Below are 22,528 nucleotides of genomic sequence, written 5' to 3'. Positions count from 1 at the left end.
CATCAATAGGGGACTGGTTAAATAAATTGTGGCATATTCTTACTAAGGAATACTATACAGCTATTGAAAAGAAGATATATTCTGCCATAGAAAGATGTCCATAGACATACTAAGTTTAAAAAAATCAAGGCTCTGTGTAAAATATATAAAGAATTTTATTTATGTAAAAGGATATGGCTGGGAACAGTGGCTCACACCTGTAATCTCAACACTTTGGGGGGCTGAGGCAGGAGGATCGCTTGAGCTCAGGAGTTTGACACCAGCCTGGGCAACATGATGAGACCCTGTCTCTACAAAAAAATACAAACAATTAGCTGGGTATGGTGGCACGTGCCTGTGGTGCCAGCTACTTGGGAGGCTGATATGGGACGATCACTGGAGCCTGGGAATTCGTGGCTGTAGTGAGCCATGATTGCACCACTGCACTCCAGCCTGGGTGACAGAGAAAGTCCCAGTCTCAAAAACAAAAAACAAAAAACAAAAACAAGATATGAATACACACACACATGCAGGCATATTCATAGGAAAAAGTCTGGGATGATATACCCCCCACTGTTAATGGTTCACAGTCTTTGAAAAAGACTAGAATTGGTCAAGTGAAGGGCATGGGTGGAATTAAAGGTGGACTTTTAACTTTTACTCTAAATACTTGTTGATTCGCTTTAGATTTTTTTGTACAATGAGTCTGTATTTTATTTTGCAATAAAACACAGAAATGATAAATTACAGGCAGGAAAACAAACCCCACTCTTAGAGGGATCTGCATTCTAAAACTTGGTTTCCTTCCACACTCCTCCATCCCAGATCCCCCAGTGGCTTCTTAGAGCAGACAGGCCCAGCTCCCGAGCCTGGCACTGGGGGCCTCAGTGCTCTGAGTGCATCTTGCCTTTTCTCCCACTGCCCCTTCACACTTTCCTCTGGAAAGGCCACGCGGATGCCTCACCAGCCCCAAGCAGGTGTTCATCTTTCTTCACTTATTCAGTTTGCTTCCTTCGTGATCCGTGCACCTAGATTCTGCCTCCTCCCCACACTACCCTCCTCCCCACACTACCCTCCTCCCCACACTACCCTCCTCCCCACACTACCCTCCTCCCCACCCCACTCCTCGTTTATTGAACTTCCTTTCACTCACGTTATAGGACCCAGCTACCTCCTGCAAGGCCTCTGGAATTCTTTTGCCTGTTAGTGAGTAAGTACCCCAAGGACTCATTCTGAGCTTGGGAAACTGCCTTGTGACATTCTTTATTGGGCTATCTTGTATTGTTAGTTAACTTCCACAGAATCATTTAACTAAAATGTGAATGTCACTCTTTTGTTTATGAAGCACTTCCACAACTATTTTTTTTTTAAACAAATCCTCCTGTCCATTTCACTAGGTAGGCAAGGCAAGTATTGACATTATTATTCTCATTCCATTGATGAGGAAACTGAGGGGTAGGGAGGCTTCTTGTTCAAGGTGACACAAGTAGAAAGTGATCCTAGGAACCTAGATCCTCCTGACTAGTCTAGAATACTTGCTTTTGTTCCCCCAGTCAGAATATAAGTCCCTGGAGGGCAGGAAGTGTGTTTTCAATGACTGTGCACACTAAAGGGGCAAAGGTAAAGTCACCAGCATTCTGATGACAAGCTTACAAAGAGGACAGGACAATCAGCCAACCAAAATGTAGGTAATGAGGACTTGCCAAGTGTTTAGGTCAGGGCTGCATGCTGGAGGGAGACAAAGGCCATCTTCATGTGAGGCCAACGGACCAATGAATTAGAACACAAGTATGGAATGAAGATGATTCGAGGTGGTACCCAGACGAACTTTTTCCTTTCTTTTTTTGAATTATTATTTTTTGAGACAAGGTCTCCCTGTTACCCAGGCTGGAGTGCAGTGGTGCGATTATAGCTTACTGTAGCCTGGTCAGTCTGGTGGTGATGTGTAGTATGGACTGAAGTAGGCTTGATAAGAGGCCCCAGAAAATGTCACCAAGGTGCAAACACCCAGAAGAGTCAGGCCTTGAAACCAACATCATGGCCATTTCACAGAGACCCACGTGGGAGTTGTGCTTTGTCATGTATTATTTAAGGTGTTAAAAAAAATTATCCAGAGCTTGACAACAAGGCAAAAAATATCACTGATATTCTTTCAGGAGCATGTGACAGCACCATCCACACAGCTGTCTGACTTATGATTCCCTATTGATTAAGTCCCAGGCTCTGTAAAGTTAAAAATTAACTTGTAGAAGACCGATAAGTTGCAAATGATTTTTGTGTGGTAGAAAAGAAAATTAATTCTGTCCAGTAGAAAAGGCAGCCACAAAGGTTACAGTTATATTACCCTGTAGAACCAACCCGTTTGTATCCAACTTTTTTTTTTCTCGAGACAGAGTCTTGCTCTGTCACCCAGGCTGGAGTGCAATGGCTTCATCTCGGCTCACTGTAACCTCTGCCTCCTGAGTTCAAGTGATTCTCCTGCGTCAGCCTCCCAAGTGGCCAGGATTACAGGCGCATGCCACCATGCCCGGCTATGTTTTTGTATTTTTAGTAGAGACGGGGTTTCATCATGTTGGCCAGGCTGGTCTCAAACTCCTGACCTTGTGATCTGCCCACCTTGGCCTCCCAAAGTGCTGGGATTACAGGCATAAGCCACCGCGCCTGGCCCCAACTTTTAAATCTTATTCCAGCATTCTTGTGAAGTCTTTCACATCTTTTTAAAACTATTTTTTGTTGCAGTAAACTATATATAAGATAAAATTTGCCCTTTTAAGTGTGCAATTCAATGGCATGAAATGTATTCACAATGTTGTACAACCATCATCACTATCTATTTCCAAAATTTTTCATCGCCCCAAACAGACACACTGTATCCGATAAGCAGTGATTTCCTATTCCTCTCTTCTCCTAGGCCCTGGTAACTTCTAGTCTACTTTCTGCCTCTATGAACTGGCCTGGTCTACATGTTTCATGTAAGTGGAATCATACAATATTTGTTAGTATTTGGCCTCTTTCGGTTAGCATAATGTCTTCCAGACTTAACTATATCGTAGCATGCGAGCATCATGACTCTCAACCTTTCCAACCTCGTTCTGTACCCTGGGCAGACCTCTCCCATCCCCCAAGCCAGCCAGGAAGACAGTTATGGTGCAGGAGTGGAAGAGTCAATATTCTGGCAGGAGAGAGCGTAGAAGTGGCAGTGTTCAGCAGTGGGGAGGTGGGGGAAGTGTGAAGAGCTAAGCCTCGGACGCTAAATGTCCATCGACAGATGAATAGAGAAATAAAATGAGATATCCATAAAGTAGAATGTAAAAAAAGGAATGAAGTTCTGACACATGCTATAATATAGTTAAGTCTGGAAGACATTATGCTAACCTAAAGAAGCCAAACACAAAAGAACAAATATTGTATGATTCACTTGTATGATCCACTTATATGATCACTATACATTTGAATGGGAGTCATGTTTTTACCCCTTTGAAATTTACATCTTGATAAGGATGGTTTATTTACCTTGTTAATTCTTTTATTTATTTATTTTTTTGAGATGAAGATTCACTCTGTCACTTAGGCTAGAGTGCAGTAGCATGATCTTGGCTCACTGCAACCTCTGCCTCCTAGGTTCAAGTGATTCTCTTGCCTCAGCCTCCCAAGTAGCTGGGATTACAAGTGCCTGACACCACTAATTACAGGTGCCTGCCACCACTAATCTCCTGCCTCGGCCTCCAGAGTAACTGGGATTATAGGTGCCTGCCATGGGCTAATTTTTGTAGTGTTAGTAGAAACGTGTTTCAATATGTTGGTCAGGCTGGTCTCAAACTCCTGAACTCAGGCGATTCGCCTGCCTCAGCATCCCAAAGTGCTGGGATTATAGGCATAAGGCACTGTGCCCGGCCTACCTTGCTAATCTTTAAAGCAGAAAGCTGACTCCTGTGACCTCCATTACTTACTGCATCTCCCTATAAGGAAATATGAGAAATGAGGGCCCCCTTGTTTAACCAACAAAGCCAGCAAGGTATTTGGTAGATCCAAAGAGAAAGGAAATTTTTAATTAGGGTTCTGTGCTAGTAATGGGAAATGAAGTCATGTGAGGGCCACAGGACATGTGTATCTTTCTGATTGCTGGGAACATATGAAGATGGAATATCTTCCTCCTCTGGAACATAAAACAACTGTCGCGTCTCTACAGTGTGATGACTTCTGCTAGGAAAGCTCTAGAGAAAAGCTTTGCTTTAGGTGAACTCTGGGACCAGGCAGACCACAAGGAAGCCCATTGGGAGAGATGCTAGAATTCTTTTTGTTCCGCCTCAAAATTTGCCTTCATTGGCATCTGACAGGGAAGGAGGCCCTGAAGAATCTTTTAGGCAGGGAAGGAAGAAAAAAAAAGGACCTGGCCTGGAGTTTGAGGAGGAGGTGGGCACAAAGATGGGGGAGAGGGTGCAGCCCATGGGTGGCAAGGAGGGAGTAAGGAGCAGCTGCCCTGCCGGGTACCCAGCTCCTTAAAGGGATTTCTAGTTGCCTCTATGTGATCATTTCTTCAAACTATAGCCCTCACAAAAAAAGGAATCTCTCCTAGGGCAGTGATCATACAGAAAATCAGAGATGTTCTTGTTCTCGTACATTCTTACTGTTTCAAACCAAGAAAGTTTTGCTTTTTTGAATAAGGCTGACATTTTAAAATACCTGTATTTTCCCTCTCACAGCTCAAAAGGAACTACCTGGATTTTGATCCCAGTTTTCTCACTTTTGAGACAAGACATGGGAAAGCAGATAAGTGCAATGGATGAATTTCACAGGTGGTTAAGAAGGTTCAGGAAAAAGAAAACCAGAATGAAAAAGAAAACCAGAATAAAAAAGAATGTCATGGTTATAAATATGATCCGAATATATCTATCTCTGAAAGCATACCAGGCAGGTTAAGAAAATAAAGGTAAAAACCTACTTTCTTCTGACATCTTTATTTTGCTATCTTGCAGGGCTAGGTCAAGATCAAATATATATAATAAGCAAAGAACTGCATGTGTCTTTGAGAGGGGCTGGGTGGTGCAGGGGAGAGGCTCTGGGTTATAAAGGCAGGCTGTGCTGGGGGTCATCCCAGCCTTGGGGGGTCTGACCTACAGTGAGGTCTAAAGCAAATCCCTGGATCTCTATTTTCACATGTGTAGGGTGAGGACAATAATTTGTGCCTTAGAGGGTTGGTGGAAGGTCATAATAGAAGGCTTCCAAGAAAAACATGAACAAAGTGCTGTGGAAACCTGGTCTTTGGTATACATCACAGGTGTAGCACTTAGCACATTGTTTTGGAATAGTCCCTTACATATCTGTTGGCTCAATGATACCAGAAGTTCCCTGTGACTTGTTTGCCTCTGTATTCTCCTTGCCTATAAGCCCAGAAACTGGAACATCATACCCAGCCATTCTGTCTGTTAGCAAACATTTGCTAGGTCCTACCAGCCACCCACTCATGATAGCCACACTCTGCTCTCCAAACCACTATTCTCTCCTCGCTGCCTCCCCAGCACTGAAGCCCCAGAGGCTCTGACCAGGCCCCTGTGGTAGACACTGTGACGCATGCCCAGATTCCCATTCAGGACTAAAGGTCTTATTCCCTCAGCTGTGGGGCTGCTGCTGGCTGCTGGCCCTCTTTGGGAAGTGCCCAGCTCCCTCCTCAGACAGAGATGCCTTGCTCAAGGCTATGCTTCCTCCTGGGGCCAGCCTGCATCTGAGTCAGGGCTCAGAGTCAGGACTGGGCCCCTCACCCTGACTCAGAACAACTCTAAAGGACCAACCCAGTTCCAGAGCTCCCCAAGTGTCAGCTGACGCTGTCAGGACAGCATCACAGCGTAATTTCTCCCTTCAACCAGTCCTGCATCTTTCCCTTAGACTCCAGATGCTGATCCCAGAAGTACCCCAATAAACATCCTGCACATGACTTGCAGGCCCCAGGCTGGGTTTGTGGCCTGTGCAGACTCTGGCTTGGCATCTGGAAAGCCTCAATTCCAAGTGACAGGAGGAGCTGTTATATACTTCCCTCTCCCGTTCTCTCCTCAAGCTTTTCTTATAAAATGCATTGGGAACCAATGGTGGAGGATATAGGCCTGTAAACAAATGATTACAGGAATGTGAAAGATGTTACAATAGAGACATGAACCTGGTGCTAAGGTGAACTTAACCTGGGGGATTTGAAGGAAGACTTCCTGGAGGAGGTGCCATTTAAACTGAGTCTTGAAAGATGAGCCAAGGTTTAATGAATGGGCAAGGATATGTGAAAGACATTCCAGAAAAAGGACACAACATGCTGGAAGGCACAACAGAGCATGTGGGCAGGGGGAGTAAGGGGCAATAAAGTCTGGGACAAGAGCAGAGACAGATTGTGCAGGGCCTTCTAGGCCGTAGGAACTTGGTGCTCAGAAAACATCTGCTTAATGAATGCCGCATTCCAGTGTTGCCCAAGTTTTGGCCATTTGGGTACCACTTCCACAAGTTTTGAAGTATCTACGCTCCACTGGTTCGACTTACAGTTCACTTAGCCTATTTCTCTAAGTGAATTTGTTTTTTTTTTTTTGCTTAAACAATCTGTATTGAAAGAAATTCTATATGGCAACCATAACCAAAACCAAAAGGAGTATCACTTGCCATAAATAGAAAGTGGCTGTATACAGAAATACAATAAGAACAGAAGAGAGTAATCACATTCTATGTAGATATTGTTGCCTGTCCATGTCTTTGAGCCTGAGGCCTGCTCTAGCTTTGTTATGAAAGAAGATTAGTAAGCATTATAGAGGTTGAAGAATAGCACCACACTGAGACCTTCTCCTTGATGTAATCAGAAAGCTGGAAAGAGAAGGAAAAGAGAATCATTTTCTCACCATGTGATTCAATGTTCTTTAAAGCTGTACTATGTACCATTAAAATCGCCTTGGAGTTCCCTCCCTACCACTTCGCAGACTGTGCAAACAGTTGGTAAGCAATAAAGTAGCCTACAAATGTGGTTGTGATTGCCACTCTGTCACTGTGTCCATTGCTTGGCTCAGAAAAGGTTTCCAAACCAGTGCCCTCATCCCAGCACTGTAGGGGGGAAGCAGCAAGGGTGGGGCTGGAGAGAGGGGGACCCTGGGAATCCTAGACTCTTCGAATAAGAAGGGCCTGAGAGAGTGTCTTATCTTCCCACTCTGGGGAAGCTGGGATCATAGGAGGGACAAATTTGTCCAAGGCCACAGAGGTTGTTAGTGTTAGCAGTCCAGGGAACTGTTAACATGGAAAAAAGCGATAGTATAGTCATTGTTTTAGTCTACTGATCCCAGTAGCTGTTATCTGCAAGGCTGAAGAGTACAGAGTGTGGGAGAACCCAGCCCATGAGGTCTGAGAGCATGGAGAACCATCAGAGATTCCAAACTGCTGGGCTCTTCAGCCTGGCTGAGGTTGGCTGTGGGCCTGTGGCCTGGGTGATGGGCATTGTGGAAAGAACCTACCAGAGACTCAAGTGTTTACAAAAGAATCCCAAGGAAATGAGGGAGGCCAGCACATCAGAACTGCTCCAAAGGGCAGTGCCAGGTCAGCCAGGGACATCCTGAGACCGGGCAAAGCAACTACGCTTTAGAGTTTGACGGGCCTGGGTTCAATTCCCATTCTGTCACTTCCTAACTATGTATGACTCAAAATAAGTCACTTAAGTAAATTAAGCCTCCTCACTGGAGTATCATGTGGGTAAGGATGGTACCCACCTCACAGGGTTGTTGGGAGCATCACACAACCAGTACAATCAATGCAAAGACCAATGCATCTCAGTCAATCTAGGGGCTTTGCTTGCCTCCTGGACTCCTGCTAAAATGCTGAATTTAATTTTGTAATACCAAGGCAGGTAGGCAAGGAGAGGCAGGAACACGGAGGCAATCAATGCAAAGCTTCTAGCACAGGGCCTGGTACATTACTTAGCATTGCTTCCCTCCCCACCCTCACTCTGCACAACGAGACCCTTGACCATACATTTTCTTCTCTTTGGCTCCCTCCCCTAGCCCAGACTCCCAAGCCCATACCCCCAGGCCCTGTCTGACTTATTCTTGTGCTCACCTGGCCCACTTATCTCAGCTATGGGGTTAATGAGGAGTCTTTCAAGTATATGCAAATCAGAAAGTTGAAGGGTCACACTTCACAGGGTGTGACAGGGACTTCCTTCACCTAGAGACAGGGGAAGGTGGATGCTCTAGGACAGAGGCCTGGCCAAGCAGCCTGTGCGTCCCACTGGAGGGAGAGGCCAGCTGTGGCCTCTGCCTCTTGAGGTTGCGGCTCTGCTGGCAGAGAACAAAGAAAAGACTCTGGTGTCCTGTGGCATTAGAAGGCAGTGCCTGAAGCAAGTCCCTCCATTAAAAGCTATAAGAAGGAAGGTTAAATATAGCCTTTTCCAGTTGTCTAGGACAAAGATTTATGAAATGTCAGAGCTGTATTAGAGCGTGAAATGATCTTATCTCGGCTCTGTTTTTAGAGTAGAAAGGAGCCAATAGAGAAGAGAAACAAATCTGGACTTTCACCAGTGGGCGATGGGAGGCCATCAGAGGATTTGGGGCAGCTTTTTTAGAGGTTCGTTCAGGCTGCAGAGTGGAGAATGGGCTGGAGAGTGGAAGCAGGGAGCCCCATAAGAGGGACAGAGAGGAGGGAGGCCAGACCAGGGGAGAAGTTGTGGAGGTGGAGGTCAGGGGGGTGTTGAGCCTTCATCCCAGGTGAGGGCGGCCCCTCCATCCCATTCTCTCTCCCTTGGAAGCAGAAAGCTTGCTCTCACATGCCCTCCTCAAGGGCTCACCCTGTACCTCTGTGAAAAAAAAACCTGCCGAAGTTACCAAGACCCTTGGCTCCTTTTCTAGGCAGCCCACTGCACCCATGGAGAGCCTGTTGGAAACTTCCTCCTTGTCTACAGACCCCAGCTCTGTCTCCTGACGCCCCACGCAGACCCCATCTACTTCATTCATCCCGTGACAGTCCCTCAAAGACCTGAAGACCAAAGACAACATCCTCTGATTCTTTTCCATGCCAAACAGCATGTGGTCCTCATGGGACTTTGGTTTTGGTCCTGTCACTCTACTTTCAAATTACTTTAGCTCATAGACCCTTTCGAGCATATGCCTGCTACAAATGGCCAACTAAAACTCCAGAGACACAGCATGGACTTAGGCTGTCCTGTCAGCTACCTCCACAACCAGTAGCTTCCAGACATTTTCAAGGGCATGTCACTGTGGTATCAAGAGCCCCCCTTTCCCACGACCACGTGGCTAGTCTTCTTCACAGAAGCTAGAGAGGGGTCCTGGTGCGGCACAGGACCCTACACTTGATTCTGCCTTACCGCCAGAAGATTTTGGCTTGAACTGCAATTAGAAGGCTCTTGGTCTTTTGGTAGTAACCTGTGTCCACAGAAGAACAGTGACAGGCACCCCTTTCCTGCCTCTCCTTGCCTACATGCCTTGGTATTGCAAAAATAAATTCAGTATTTTAGCAGGAGTCCAGGAGGCAAATAAAGCCCCAAGATTGAATGAGATGGAATTTTCTACCACCCAAGGGACAAGGCCTCAGAATCTGTGTTAAGTCAATTTATAGGAAGTAAGAGGTGCAGTATTTCTTACACACACACACACACACACACTCGCACACACGCACGCACTCACGCACACAATTCCTCCATCACTTTTATTAACCCTTTAGGATCCCAGAATATCAGGGTTGGGATGTGGTCACATCCACCCTCTCTTCCAGAGCCATCCGATTATGAACTCCCTTCATAGGATCTCTGTTAAGTGGCCATCCTGCCCCTCCGTGCTCACCTCTAGAATGCGGTCCCACTCCCTCCCAAGGTAGCCCAGGCTGCCTCAGCATAGCTGTGAGTGCAGAAAGCTCCTCCTTCATGAGCCCCAGTTCCTTCCCTTCTCCCCTCTGCTGAGCATGCATCCCTCCTCCTCCAACGACTCACCTCCCCGGCTCCAGAAGAGGGTGACAGAGTCGGCTATCTCCATCCCAGCCGTGTGGATAACCAAGAATCCACATCCAGCAAGTCCTCATGCACGAGAAAAGTGTGTGCTGAGCCCACACTGGGGGCAGGGGGCCAAAGGGCTCCACACTGTCCCAAACCCTGTCCCCAGGCTCCTCAGTAGGTGCCCAGGGACTCTCCTGAACCCTGTTTCCCAGCACGCCGGCTGGATCAGTTTGGTCCCATTGATCACGTACTCCTTTACCCAGCGAAGTTGCTCCTGGGCAGCCCAGCCTGGGGAAAGCAACTCAGGATTCAAAAGTGAGTTTCCTCTCTCTTTTCCCACCCCCCTGCACTCCACCCACAGCCACCCTGGTCCCGTCGGCCTAGTCACAGTGGACCGGCGAGGGAAGTTATCTGTGAATTGGGCTTGTCTTTCCCTAGGTAAGTTTCTCAGCCAAAGGCCCGAGCCAGAGCCCCTTGGAGGGCTGACCTCCCTCTCAGCGGCTGTCCTGCAGCAAGGGGAAATGAACAGGAACTGGCTGTCTGAGTCAGCGCCCCTGGTCTATTGTCACTGTGCAGGCCCCTTCCTTCCCAGAGGAGAGGCGTGCACAGGGATAGGCCTTGTTTTTCACAAGTGTCTCTTGTACACTTTCTCTCTCGGCCTGGAACGAGTCTGTGAACTATGGCTGGATGCAATTCCATTCAATTTCCCCCAATGCCTCGCCATGGCCTACTCTATAGCACATAGAGGTCATCTTCTATCATCCTCACCACAGAGGAGTTAAAGACAACTAGTTCCATCTAATCCGGGGAGGAAACTGAGGCTCAGAAAGGGAAAGGGGCTTTCCCAAGGCCCAACAGCTGAAGGATGAGACTTGAAGTCATCCAGCTTGCTCTCTATGGCATCAGGAGAACCCTGTCGATCTTCCCTACTCTTCGCCTACCTACAGTTCCGCCAATAGACTACAGATTCCAGCAAAGCCTATTTTTCGGTATACAAAGCACAGGAGAATCACTGGCTTTCAAACATTGAAAACATAACTTGTCCAAATTTGTTTCTCTTTGTTTTGAAGGACAAGGACCCAGGAAACAAGTCTCATGTGGGAGAAGCTCCTTACAAATGGACTTCTTTGTTCTTCGTTACTAAATGACTACATTGGCAAAACGAGCATGGGCGATGGATTGAGCCCTCGTTCCAGTAACTGTCTTCTAATCGGAAGAGAGGCATCACTGGTTCTTGCTCACAGGGTGGAAAGAGACTCAGCGTGAGATTTATTCTCTTTTCTATCTTTGCCAGGGACACAGAAAGATAAGGAAGCAGCTTGAAGGAAAGGTCAAGATGGAGGCCTACCCTCGCACATGGCCAGAGCCGCCTGCATTGAAAAGACTTTCAGCCCTTTGAGGGCAGGGCCAGGGCTCCTGCACGGGTCTCTGGAGACCTACCCTCAGAATGTATTTGTAAAGCATGGTACAGAAGCCATAGAAAAAGACTGTGGCGATTCCTCAAGGATCTAGAAATAGAAATTCCATTTGACCCAGCAATCCCATTATTGGGTATATACCCAAAGGACTATAAATCGTTCTATTATAAAGACACATGTACACATATGTTCATTGCAGCATTGTTTATAACAGCAAAGACATGGAACCAACCCAAATGTGCATCAATGATAGACTGGACAAAGAGAACGTGGCACATATACACCATGGAATACTACACAGCCATAAAAAACAATGAGTTCGTGTCCTTTGTAGGGACATGGATGAATTGGGAAACCATCACTCTCAGCAAACTGACACAAGAACAGAAAATCAAACACCACATGTTCTCACTTATAGGCGGGTGTTGAACAATGAGAACACACGGACACAGGGAGGGGAGCATCACACACTGGGTACTGTTGGGGGGGCTAGGGGAGGGACAGAGGGGGGTGGGGAGGGTGGGGAGGGATAACGTGGGGAGAAATGCCAGGTATAGGTGATGGGAGGATGAAGGCAGCAAACCACCTTGCCATATATGTACCTATGCAACAATCGTGCATGATCTGAACATGTACCTCAGAAACTAAAGTACAATAATAAAAAAGAAAAAAAAAATGAAAATGACTGAGCTGAAATATCCAGACAGGGAGAATGCACAGTATCCCTGAGGTGGGAAGAAGTTTCATTTCCAGGAGCAAGGAATGGTTGATGCGTTCAAGAATTTAAGTAGTCTGAGGTGTAAGCAATGTTCACTTTAGCACCACCCAGAGGGTGACCTTGGCGAGGATGGCTTCACAGAGGCCAGACTGCAGCAGGTTAAGGAGGGAAATGGGAGGGGAGGGGAGACACCTCTCAGGAAGTCTGGCTGTGGTTAGAGAGGAAAGAGCCGTAGCTGGAGGGAGAGGCAGAACTAGAGAAGGGAGTTAGATATTTGTCAGGATGGGAGAGATGCTACGTGTTTTTAAGTTGAGGAGCTTCTGTGAAGACTCCAATAGACTGCAGATTCCAGCAAAGCCTATTGCCACCCTACTCTCTGTACTCTCTGGAGGCTGAACTTCACTTCAGACTAATTAAACCAGAACTTCTGAGGGGTGGAGCCTAGGCATTGATAGTGTTTCAAATCTCCCCAGGTGGAGAACCATTGCACCCGTTTTTATGAAAGTCCAGTCTTAAAGCCCAGCTAGTGGGCTAAAGGCAAGGAGAGCCTGACTGTCTTACCTCCCTCACATTGTCAGATTAGCATAGGGGCTAAGAAGACAGACTTGGGAGCTCTACTGCCTGGGCTCAAATCCCAGCCTCACCATTTACAGCCCATGTGCCCTTGGGCATGTCACTTCACCTCTCTGAGCCTCAGTTTCTAGTCTATAGATCACTTACGTAGTCTGTGGTTTCTCATCTACATATACCCTATAGGAGCTAATAAAAGGACCTATGCCATAAAGTTGCTGTGTCGACTCAGTGAATAAATATCTGCGCACTGCTCAGGCCACTGCCTGGCTCCACAGAAGCCCTGTGGGAGCTGGCCTGTGTATGCTAGCAACCGTCCTCTGGCCTATCTGACCGATACCCTGAGCCTTCCCTCTAAGGCCAGGAGGGCCACCTTTCTAAAACACTGTGGCTCCTACTCTGGGCTCGGCTCTCCCACTGGCTGTTCTCCCTAGCCTGCCTCACACATGCCTGAGTTTGTCATCCTATTTCACAGTCACATCTCACCCTGCATCCCTCTGGCTGGAGATGGCTGCTGTTGCTGCGATAGGAGCTGCCATAGCACATGGCCAGAGCCACATGTTATTTGAGATGGGAAGACTCCACAAATGAGAGTCCCAGCCCACCTGTCTTTTGTTCCAACTCAGGTTTGTGGGTTCTTTGGGCTGGAGTCATGATAACCTATTGTCCCTGGGTGGGGAAACAGCTGTGTGTATAAATTTCCATGACACAGACCTCATGTTTCTGGGGTTGGTGGCCGGATAATAAGGGCGGTGGGGAGCCATCTTCATCCTCAGAACCAGCAGTGTGACCTCTGGCTGTGAGCATCATGACTCTCAACCTTTCCAACCTCGTTCTGTACCCTGGGCAGACCCCTCCCATCCCCCAAGCCAGCCAGGAAGACAGTTATGGTGCAGGGGTAGAAGAGTCAATATTCTGGCAGGGGAGAGGGTAGAAGTTGCAGTGTTCAGCAGTGGGGAGGTGGGGGAAGTGTGAAGAGCTAAGCCTCGGATGCTAGAAACCCCCAGACCAGGTGCCAGAAGCAGAAGCAGGGCCCCAGGTTGCTAGGTGGGTCAGAATATTCCAAAGGGATGGTGCATGCCTTTTATCTCCTGTGTGGCATGGGGAAGGGGATTGCACATCTCTGAGACAAGCTTAAAGAGCCCGAACAGCACCCTACCTGCACCCCACTCTGGCCAGGCCTATGAATTCCACAAAAGGAATAGATAGAGATGGCTCTGCTCTACCCTCCCCAATGCCAGAAACAAACCTCAGAGAACACACTCCACCCGAAAGGTGGGGAGCACTTAGGACACACACCCTGCTCCTGCGACCCCATATCCCTCTGTCTGTGCTCTGGGAGATTTTGACAAGAATTTACTTTTGAAATAGAAAATCTGCTATTGAGGGAAATGAAGGTTTCATCAAAGACCATTTACTCCACATGACTGGAGATGGCACTTAGGAGGCCACATTAGCTCAGATTGTTTGAAAGTACTGCCTGGGGGTGATGAGGAGCTGACACGTCAGTGTGTAGGGTCTCCTACCAAGGACGTCTTTCTTTGTAGTCTCAAGCATCATTTTTGCCTCTTCTCAATGTCCGAGCCTTGTCTGGTTTCTCCCAGCTTGATAATGGCTATATGGCCATGGCCACGTGCCCTAGGGTGTCTCTACTCTGGTAACGAGGAAATCCCAGAGGTCACAGGACAACTCTTGGGCAGTGGTAGGGAAAGCAGATGAACTGTTGCCCCTGTTGATCTCTGTAGCTGTGTGACCCTGGGAATGTCACCTTACCTTCATGAAGCCATAAAATGAAAGGTTTGTGGGAGATTAGTGGTTTCTAAGTACACACCTCACCTTGACTAAAATACCCAGGTCTCACCATAATGGAGACAAAAATGTTGCCATGCAAAAATAAGGATATGTATGACCATACTTAATATACACTGTGCTTGGCTGGGCGCAGTGGCTCACGCCTGTAATTCTAGCACTTTGGGAGGCCGAGGCGGTCAGATCGCCTGAGGTCAGGAGTTCGAGACCAGCCTTGCCAACACGGCTAAACCTATCTCTATTAAAAATACAAAAAATTAGCTGGACATGGTGGTGGGTGCCTGTAATCCCAGCTACTTGGTAGGCTAAGGCAGGAGAATCGCTTGAACCCAGGAGGCAGAGGTTGCAGTGAGCAGAGATTGCGCCATTGCACTCCAGCCTGGGTGACAAGAGCGAAACTCCATTTCAAAAAATATGTAAATACACTATGCTCCCCCAAGACCTCCTCCACATCCCTCTCACCCCCTTGTTGAGAACCTCTCGTTCAGGTATTCCTAGAGACTTTTCCTACCCTGATCGTCTTAAGCAATAACAACAGCAGCTCACACACGCTTACTACATAGCGGGTGCTTTACATGCAGCACCTGATTTCATCCTCACAACAACCCCATGAGACAGGCACTATTAATTCCAACTGACCAAGAAGGTTCCACGAGCTTAGGTCACTTGCCTGAAGACACATAGCTTATAACTGGCCAAGTCTAGCTGAGAATCCAAGAACTGTGGAAGTCTTCCCCATGCCGAGAGTTCAAGCATTTAAGAGACGGAGAAAAACCCACAACGTTTTCCTGATGATTTCCCATCCAAGGCGAAAACTAGAAAGCTTTACTTGCTTAATCAGATTTCAATGGCCCCTAGCACTCAGAGAAGACAAGGTGGTTGCCAACTGAAGCCACCCAGCAGCACAGACCCAGGCTGGCTTTGTTCTCAGCTGGGGTGGGACAGTGGAGAACAGTATCTAACACTCTTGTTTCTAAACATCTGTACACATACCATGATAAGGTTTTACAATGTGCAGCATTTTACACTTCACTAGGTCCTTGAGAATGTCCCATCAGGATCATTTGTTCGTCGGGCTATTATTACTATCATTATTCCTACATTGCAGATGAACAAACTGAGGATACCCGGGTGAAAAAACTTTCTCTACCGTAAGGATCTGGATTTGAGTTCAAACGTGCAGCTTCCCACACTAATTTCATGACCTCTCCCCATTCCTTGTAGCTGCCTCTCCACAAAGGCACCTAATTTTGTCTTTATGTCTTCCAAATGTGTTTGCTGGCTCAGGGAAATGATATGATTTAGTCTCTCAGCTTGACAGAATGATATGCCAGTGTAATTGTTGTATGTGTTAACGGTTTTTGTTATTCTTTGCACAAACAACATTATAACAACATTAATGGAAATCTAAGGGAAAGAAAAATCCGCCAAGCCTGCCACCCACAATAAATCAAATTTTGATTTTTCCACAATTCTCTTCCAATTACCGGCCATGTGCAGACATACTTTCTGCAGGGTTTGTGAAGTTCGGCATAGAAGCAGTTTTGTGTTTTGCCTTTTGCATGTTATACTTTCTTATAAGCATTGTCCATGTTGCTCAAATCTTCATAATCAGCTCTCATGGGTCTACCATATTTTAGTGAAGTTGGATGCAACATATTTATTTTGCCATTCCCCTAGTATTTGTCATTAGGGCGGCCATTGTGCCCTTTTTATTACACCTGCTTTTTGTTTCCTTCCACGTTCTGGCCCAGAAAATATGGGCATAACACGATTGGCCCCAACCCCCAGGGCCTATGCCTCTGCCTCCAACACATCTCTCAGTTGTGGGAGGAGAGCACCAGGAAATATTTTGTTCGGTGGCCTAGAATTTTAACTTCTTCTATAACTTCCAATGAGCTCATCAAGTCTGACTAGAAAACAGGTCTTTAGGAAGAAGGCCCCAGGGGGATAGGGGTCAATGCACTCCCTTATAAGTCTCTGCCACTTTAGCTTCCACCATACTGAAATCGAGGATGTGAGAATTCAATAAACTTGTGAAGATGAAAGGGCCAGGTCAACTATAAAATTGCCTTGCAAATGCAATGAGAAGATTTCCTCGTTTTTTTTAGGTACAGATAAGAGAACGGTGGACTCATTTTCATCCTGAAGCACAGGTCACCTTGCTTACAGTGCTGGTGTGGTTGCTTGTAGGGAGGGGAATGTCGGAAACCAGCATGATGCCAGTCGTCTAGATCTGAAGCCTCTCTCAGCCTAACCTGGTTTAGGTTTAAATTCAAGAATCCTCTGCTTTCTCGCTACCTCAGAAATCCCTGACTCTAGCTTCTGGACCCAACATGGAGTCCCCAGTGAGTTCAATTATTCCAACAATACAAATATGCCATCAAACAGACATATGGTGGGGCTTCTACAAGGCTAGGCATTTCAAGCCTTGTTGCCATAGAGATTTTCTAGCCCTACCACAACCAGGCTCAGACTCCTCCTTCCACCACATCCAGTCTCCAGGGTTACTAATGCCTGTCACAGATGCAGAGATGCTGACAAGCACATGGCATGAGGCAATAGGCACAGGCTTGAGAGTTAGACAGATTTGGGCTCAAATCCTGGTTCCACAACTTCCTTGTTATCAGACCATGAGGCTGCTCTCTCTTACAGTCTCAGTTTTCTTAGCTGTAAAATGGCATCAATAATCCCTTCCTGGTGGTTGTTCTGAGAGTTAAGTAAAGTTGTGGATGAAAAGTGCTAGCCTATAATAGGTGCATGATGGATATTAGCTCTCTTTCTCTTCTCTGTGGGATGCTAATTCAAATAGATAGTTCATATCTCCACAGCTATGCATATGCTGTGTAGTGATGGTGGCGCTAGCAAGCATCCCCCTCCCCAGTACATACAGATTCACAGGGTGACAGGGCTACACTCACTCAATAGGTGAAAGGGACCGTGAGAGTTGGTGAGAACTCGATCCCAACTCGTGAGCTTGGCAGACAAGGCTTTCCAGTCTTAAAGTAACCTATGCTCTAAGGTCCTGTTGGGCTTCCACATGCTGTGACTGCCCCGCCCTGCCCCTCCCCCACCCTCACCCCTACCCGCTGTGTGCCTGGTTTCCCTCATCCCTTCCCTGTTGCAGCTCAGCCTGGCTGCTCCACCACAGTCTCCTAAACATGCGGGGCTCACTTCTGGCTCCACCCTTGGAGAAAAGTTTCCCTCCTCTGCAATCATAATCACTCTTCTTCCTTTGAAAAGCAACTTCTAGCACACATAGCATCTTCCCAATCACCCCGGGAATGTGCTAAGGATCCCCCACTGAGGATCCGTAGCTTTTTAGAGCCAAAGGGCAGGAGTAGCAGAGGTGGATGACCTGCCTAAGATCACCCTGCAGGTTACTGGGCAAGAGATACCAGAACCCAAGCTTTCTGACTCCTGGTCAAGGGTTCTTTCCCACCCTTTGGTATACAAATTGTAGCCCTTGTCCTTGAAAAGCTTACATTTTACTAGGGAGAGCTAAACATGAAATAACTACAAAAATGATAATACCAGCAATGATAAAATTATGTAAAAGGTATCAATTTAGTACTGAGGAGGGTGTAATGAACTCCATTAATTAATTTTGTATGAAGGAAGGTAGTCAGTCAGGGACAGTTTCAGAGAAGAGGAAACACAGGATCAGGATTCTCAAGGCTGAATAGAAAATTGTCAGGATAAGATAGCAGGTGGAGGACGTGTTCCAGGCAGAGGAAAGTGCATTAGTGAAAGCATGGAAATGCTGAATGGGAGCATCTGGAGACCTTCAATTCATTCAATATGGCTGGATCAAGTTCAAGGTGAGAAGTGACAGCAGGTGAGGTTGGAGAAGTAGGAGGGACCCAATCATGGAAGATCTCTAAGTTATGCTAAGGAAAGTATACTTTATCCTAGACATGGGTGTTTCTCAAGCCTCAGGCATTGGTATCTCTGTTTCCCAACTTTTGCCATTTCCATGTGCCCCCTGTACTACTATTTACTTAATCATTTTATTCAAAAAGACTCACTTTAAAAACATTTAACCTTACCCTAATTTTAAAAAATATGAGAAACCATGGGTTTGATGTATTAGTTATGTATTTTTCGAATACACATTAAAATATATACAAAACTTGAAAGGCAAAACGTTTTCTCTGTTAAACCTACAATGATCCCCTGGGTCACCTGAGATCCACTCCACACTTGGGGAGCAATCTTAATCTCTCGTACCCCAATTAGCAAGACTTGAGTTCATTGCAAGGGAGCACAAGGACAGCTCATTCTGGTGGCTGTGTCGGGCATGGCTAGGAGAAGGTCAGAGATGGAGGGAGGCAGTCCAATTCTAGAATAAGCGACAGCGACCAAAGGTCTGGATTTGGACATTGACAGTAGGATAAGGGGAGGAGCTCAGATCCTCTGAGCCTCGAAAAGGAATACTTACTCTTTGAATGAATGAACAGATAGATGGTTGAGTGAAAACTGTCAAGTGTGTGGTAAGGGATACAGAGAGAGGAGTGAAGGATGACTCTCAGGCTGCTAGTTTGGGTTGCTGGAAAGACAGTGGGCTCACTAAGAGAAAGTGGAAGAGAGAAAAGGGAGCAAGAAGAGAAAGAGCGGCACAAGTTTAGCTCAGTGGGAATGAGTGTTCAATCAGGGCTTCTGGGATGGCCTAGGGATGGTGAGTGAGCAGGTGTGGTGCTGTGGTTAAGGTGAACACCAGGAGGTGGAAGGGAGAGGGAGGGAGAATCCGTTATGAGGCCACCTCCTTGTGTTGCCAGAGGCTATTCCCATAGCTACTACCTCTAGGATGACGCTGGATTGGAGCTGGCATTGAAGATACAAAGCAACTTCTAAGAAATGAAACAATAGCCATTAACTGTCCCAAGTTGTCACATCAGTAATTATGTAAAAAGTTATCCTCAAGTTTCTGTACTGGACTGCACAGAGCATCTCTATGTAATACTAGCAGGTCCCGAGCCTTCAGCTCCGAGGCAGAGAAGCAGGAGACTGAGGTGGTGTTTGGGCCATTTACCTAATGGTGGCCTTCCAAGAGTGTGTCCCTGGAAGATTCCAAAGAAACTTCAATGCGCAGAATTTTTATTCTTGGCTCAGTCCACCACAGAGGCCCAAATTTAGCCCATACAAGAGGCCAAATGAAGCCCTGCTCTGACAGGTGGGCTCCAGGGATGGTTACCCTGCCTGCCAGGATACCCCAAGTTGTTTTCCTGTAGCTTCTCTCCCCACCACGCCCTGTAAGAATCCCATTCTAGAACTGCCCCTGGGACTGGCTGGCCTTGGACAACCACCCTCAACTGCAGAGCCAGCTGAGTCCCTAGAGAGGCAGAGGCAACCCTCTGGGCCTGAGCATGGCACACTTTTGGCAAGACGCCAATTCATTTATTGCTTTCTTATAGTAAATGTGAGTCAAACTTGGCAAAAACTTTTCCTTCCTTCCCAGTGGCCTGAATGGTGGATGACAGCTTCCCAAACAGGCACAGAGGGAACTGCAGGCTCATCCTGGACTCTGTTTGATGCGACAGGTGTCTGTGTGTGATGGTGGTGGAGCGGGGGTGGGTGCTGACAAAGGAGAAGAGGGAACTCCAACACAGAGGGAGGAGGGCACAGACAGAAAGTACTTGTGGCCCTAGTGCATGAAGCCTAACCCCAGGCAGCAGTGCAAGGTACTTTCAAGTGGCTAAGGGGTAGGTAGGAGGGTAAGAGTTTATGGAAGTGGGTAAATGGGTGAAGAGAAGGTTGATTCCAAATTGCCCTTGCGCCACCTGGGAAGGTGAGCTAGGAAAAGTTGTCTGCAGACCTTGATTTCCACAATGTCAGCATCCAGGAGGGAGCTGTTGGGGAGAACTATGCCAGCACCCTTGGGTCCATATCTGGAGAGGGGCAAAGCAGAGCACACCCAGGGGTAGGGGGACAACAAACTCAAGGCTGGCAAATGCTCCTCTCATTCATGCATGAGAAGAACTCTCTGTCAGGGCTGGGGCAGGGAGGTGGGGGGCAGGGCATTACATGGCAAGAAACAGATTTGTCTGGATCATTCCATGCATGCAGCATATGAGGTAGAGCCAGGAGAGGTGTAGGTGTGCATGTTCAAGGCGGGGATGGGGACGTGGGGGGGGAGACGAAGGCTTGAATAACAAAGGAGGTTCGGCTAGTAAAAGACAAGCCATGCATGGTTCCAAGACTCTGCCTACTGGATCCAGGGAGAAAGCACAGTCCTAGCCATGAACTTCAATCACTGGCACGCTGCTCACTTCTCTGACACTCCAGCCACCCTCCAGAGGCTACACAAGGTTGCCGGTGAAGGGACCGGCCCCTCCCAACTCAGGGCACTCTGACTTATGCAATTCAGCCTGGCACAGGAGCAGAGGAGCCAGGAGTTCACCGGCATCTCCCTCGGGGTCTCTCCCTGCCCCCTGCCAGCCCCTGCAAGTCACGCCAAGGGTCAGGGGCCCTGCATGGCAGCATCTGGGAGGCTCTGGTTGTAGGAGCCCCAGAAAAGGAGGGAAGGGAAAAGAGTACCTGTTGCTGAATGCATCCTGCTTTGGCTCTTACTCCTCGGTTGCTTGTGGTGAGAGTTGCCCATCATTCTGCTCTGGACTGGCAGCCACCGCGGCCGCCACCACCTCCTCCTCCTCCTCTTTTTCCTCCTCCTCCTCCTCTTTCTCCTCCTCCTCCTACTCCTCCTCCTTCTCTGCCTGTGCTCCTCCCCAGGTGCTTACATCACCTCAGCTTTGCTTCTCACACACATGGCTCTTCCAAATCCCACTTGTGCCTCTGGCACAGAATTGTACAGATCTGAGCCTCTCACTTGGACTAGAGCCTGCTAGGAGCTTCTCTCAGTCAGTCTCTCTCTCTCTCTCTCTCTCTCTCTCTCTCTCTCTCCCCCCTTCCTCCTTCTCTCTCCCCCTCCCTCTCCCCCTCCCTTCCCCCCTCCCCCTTGCTCAGTGCTCCACTCAGGTCGAGCAGCCCAGGTTCCAAGAGGAACCCTAGCAAGCCGTGAGTATGGCCCCCACCTCATCTGCCTCTGCAGAGGGGGCCAGCACAGAGACCCCCCAGGACCCAACTCGCCCACCCTCACCGTCCCTGGCTGTTTCTGCTCTCAGTGCTGTCATTCCTGCTGCCGCTTGCTCGTTCACTCGCTCACTCGCTCACTCGCTTGCTCTGTCTGCAGAAGCTTGCAGGAGCGGGGGGCCAATAACAGAGCCTAATCCGGGAGTGTGACAGGGACTAGTGAAGGAATGTGCTACCCAGGAATTCTAAGTGACACAGCTCCCTGCTCCACTCGGGGACAGATCCAGTTCTGTAAGTGACAGCTGCCAATGGGCTCTGGGCTCCAGTCCTGACAGAAATCTGGGAAAATTTGGGCAGAGCACAAAGCTGTCAGGCTGCAGACTTGGAGCTAGCATAATCAGATGCTACTAGAATGCCCAATGTGGCCACCAGGTGTACCTGCCTCCTTGTCAGACACACCTGAAGCCTCACTCCACTCTCCACTCCCTTGCCTGCTTTGCCTTCCCAGGGGAGGGCAGAGCTGGCAGCCCAGAGATTCGAAGACTGGAACTGGGACCCCTGGCAGCCAATGAGAGGGCTCCTTCCGTGAGTCCCATAGCAAATCCATGCGCGCTCTCTTGCTTTCTCTCTCTCTCTCTCTCTCTCTCTCTCACACACACACACACACACACACACACACACGGACACACTTACGCAGTCGCTCACTGTGAGTGCTGCAGCCCTGTGGGATAAGTGACGTGGGGCAAGTGGTGCTGGCTCAGCAGCCCGATGCAGCCCCAGCAGCCTGGCTGTGAGGAAGGGCTGTGGCTCCTGGAACCAACTCTCCCGGAGCTAGACAGCCTCAAGTGCCTTCACTCAGGCGAGTCGTGGTACTGCTCAATGCTGATGTCATCAGATTCATGCTCACTGGAACAGGGGGCCTGTCTGTCATAGTCATGGCCACGGGGCACTGTATGAGTCTGGCTAAAGCTTCAGCCTGGCAGACTTGGAGCACTGTGCCACCCAGAAAGCAGAGCTTTGTGACTTTGGGGCAAGATGTCTAAAGTG

At 48.0% G+C, this 22,528-nt stretch overlaps 1 protein-coding gene across 2 annotated transcripts in view; it reads right to left on the bottom strand.

Annotated features, from left to right (window-relative positions):
* NHSL2 (NHS like 2) overlaps nucleotides 1-21,091 on the bottom strand; it is a 79,222-nt gene extending 58,131 nt beyond the window's left edge. Inside the window, exon 1 of one of the 2 annotated variants that reach the window (XM_017517833.2) lies at nucleotides 20,990-21,091. In XM_017517833.2, the coding sequence (XP_017373322.1) occupies nucleotides 20,990-21,056 (67 nt within the window). In that variant the 5' untranslated portion in view covers nucleotides 21,057-21,091. Of the gene's footprint in view, nucleotides 1-9,934; nucleotides 10,433-20,989 lie in introns of those variants that run through there. The other variant, XM_017517835.2, reaches the window with a different exon arrangement.
* Nucleotides 21,092-22,528: the final 1,437 nt, after the last annotated feature.

This window comes from Cebus imitator, unplaced genomic scaffold, assembly GCF_001604975.1.
Source record: "Cebus imitator isolate Cc_AM_T3 unplaced genomic scaffold, Cebus_imitator-1.0 Scaffold648, whole genome shotgun sequence".
In the NCBI taxonomy this organism is placed as follows: domain Eukaryota; kingdom Metazoa; phylum Chordata; class Mammalia; order Primates; family Cebidae; genus Cebus; species Cebus imitator.
The sequence above is the reverse complement of the archived record's forward strand: the minus strand, read 5'-3'. Positions and strand labels throughout refer to the sequence as shown.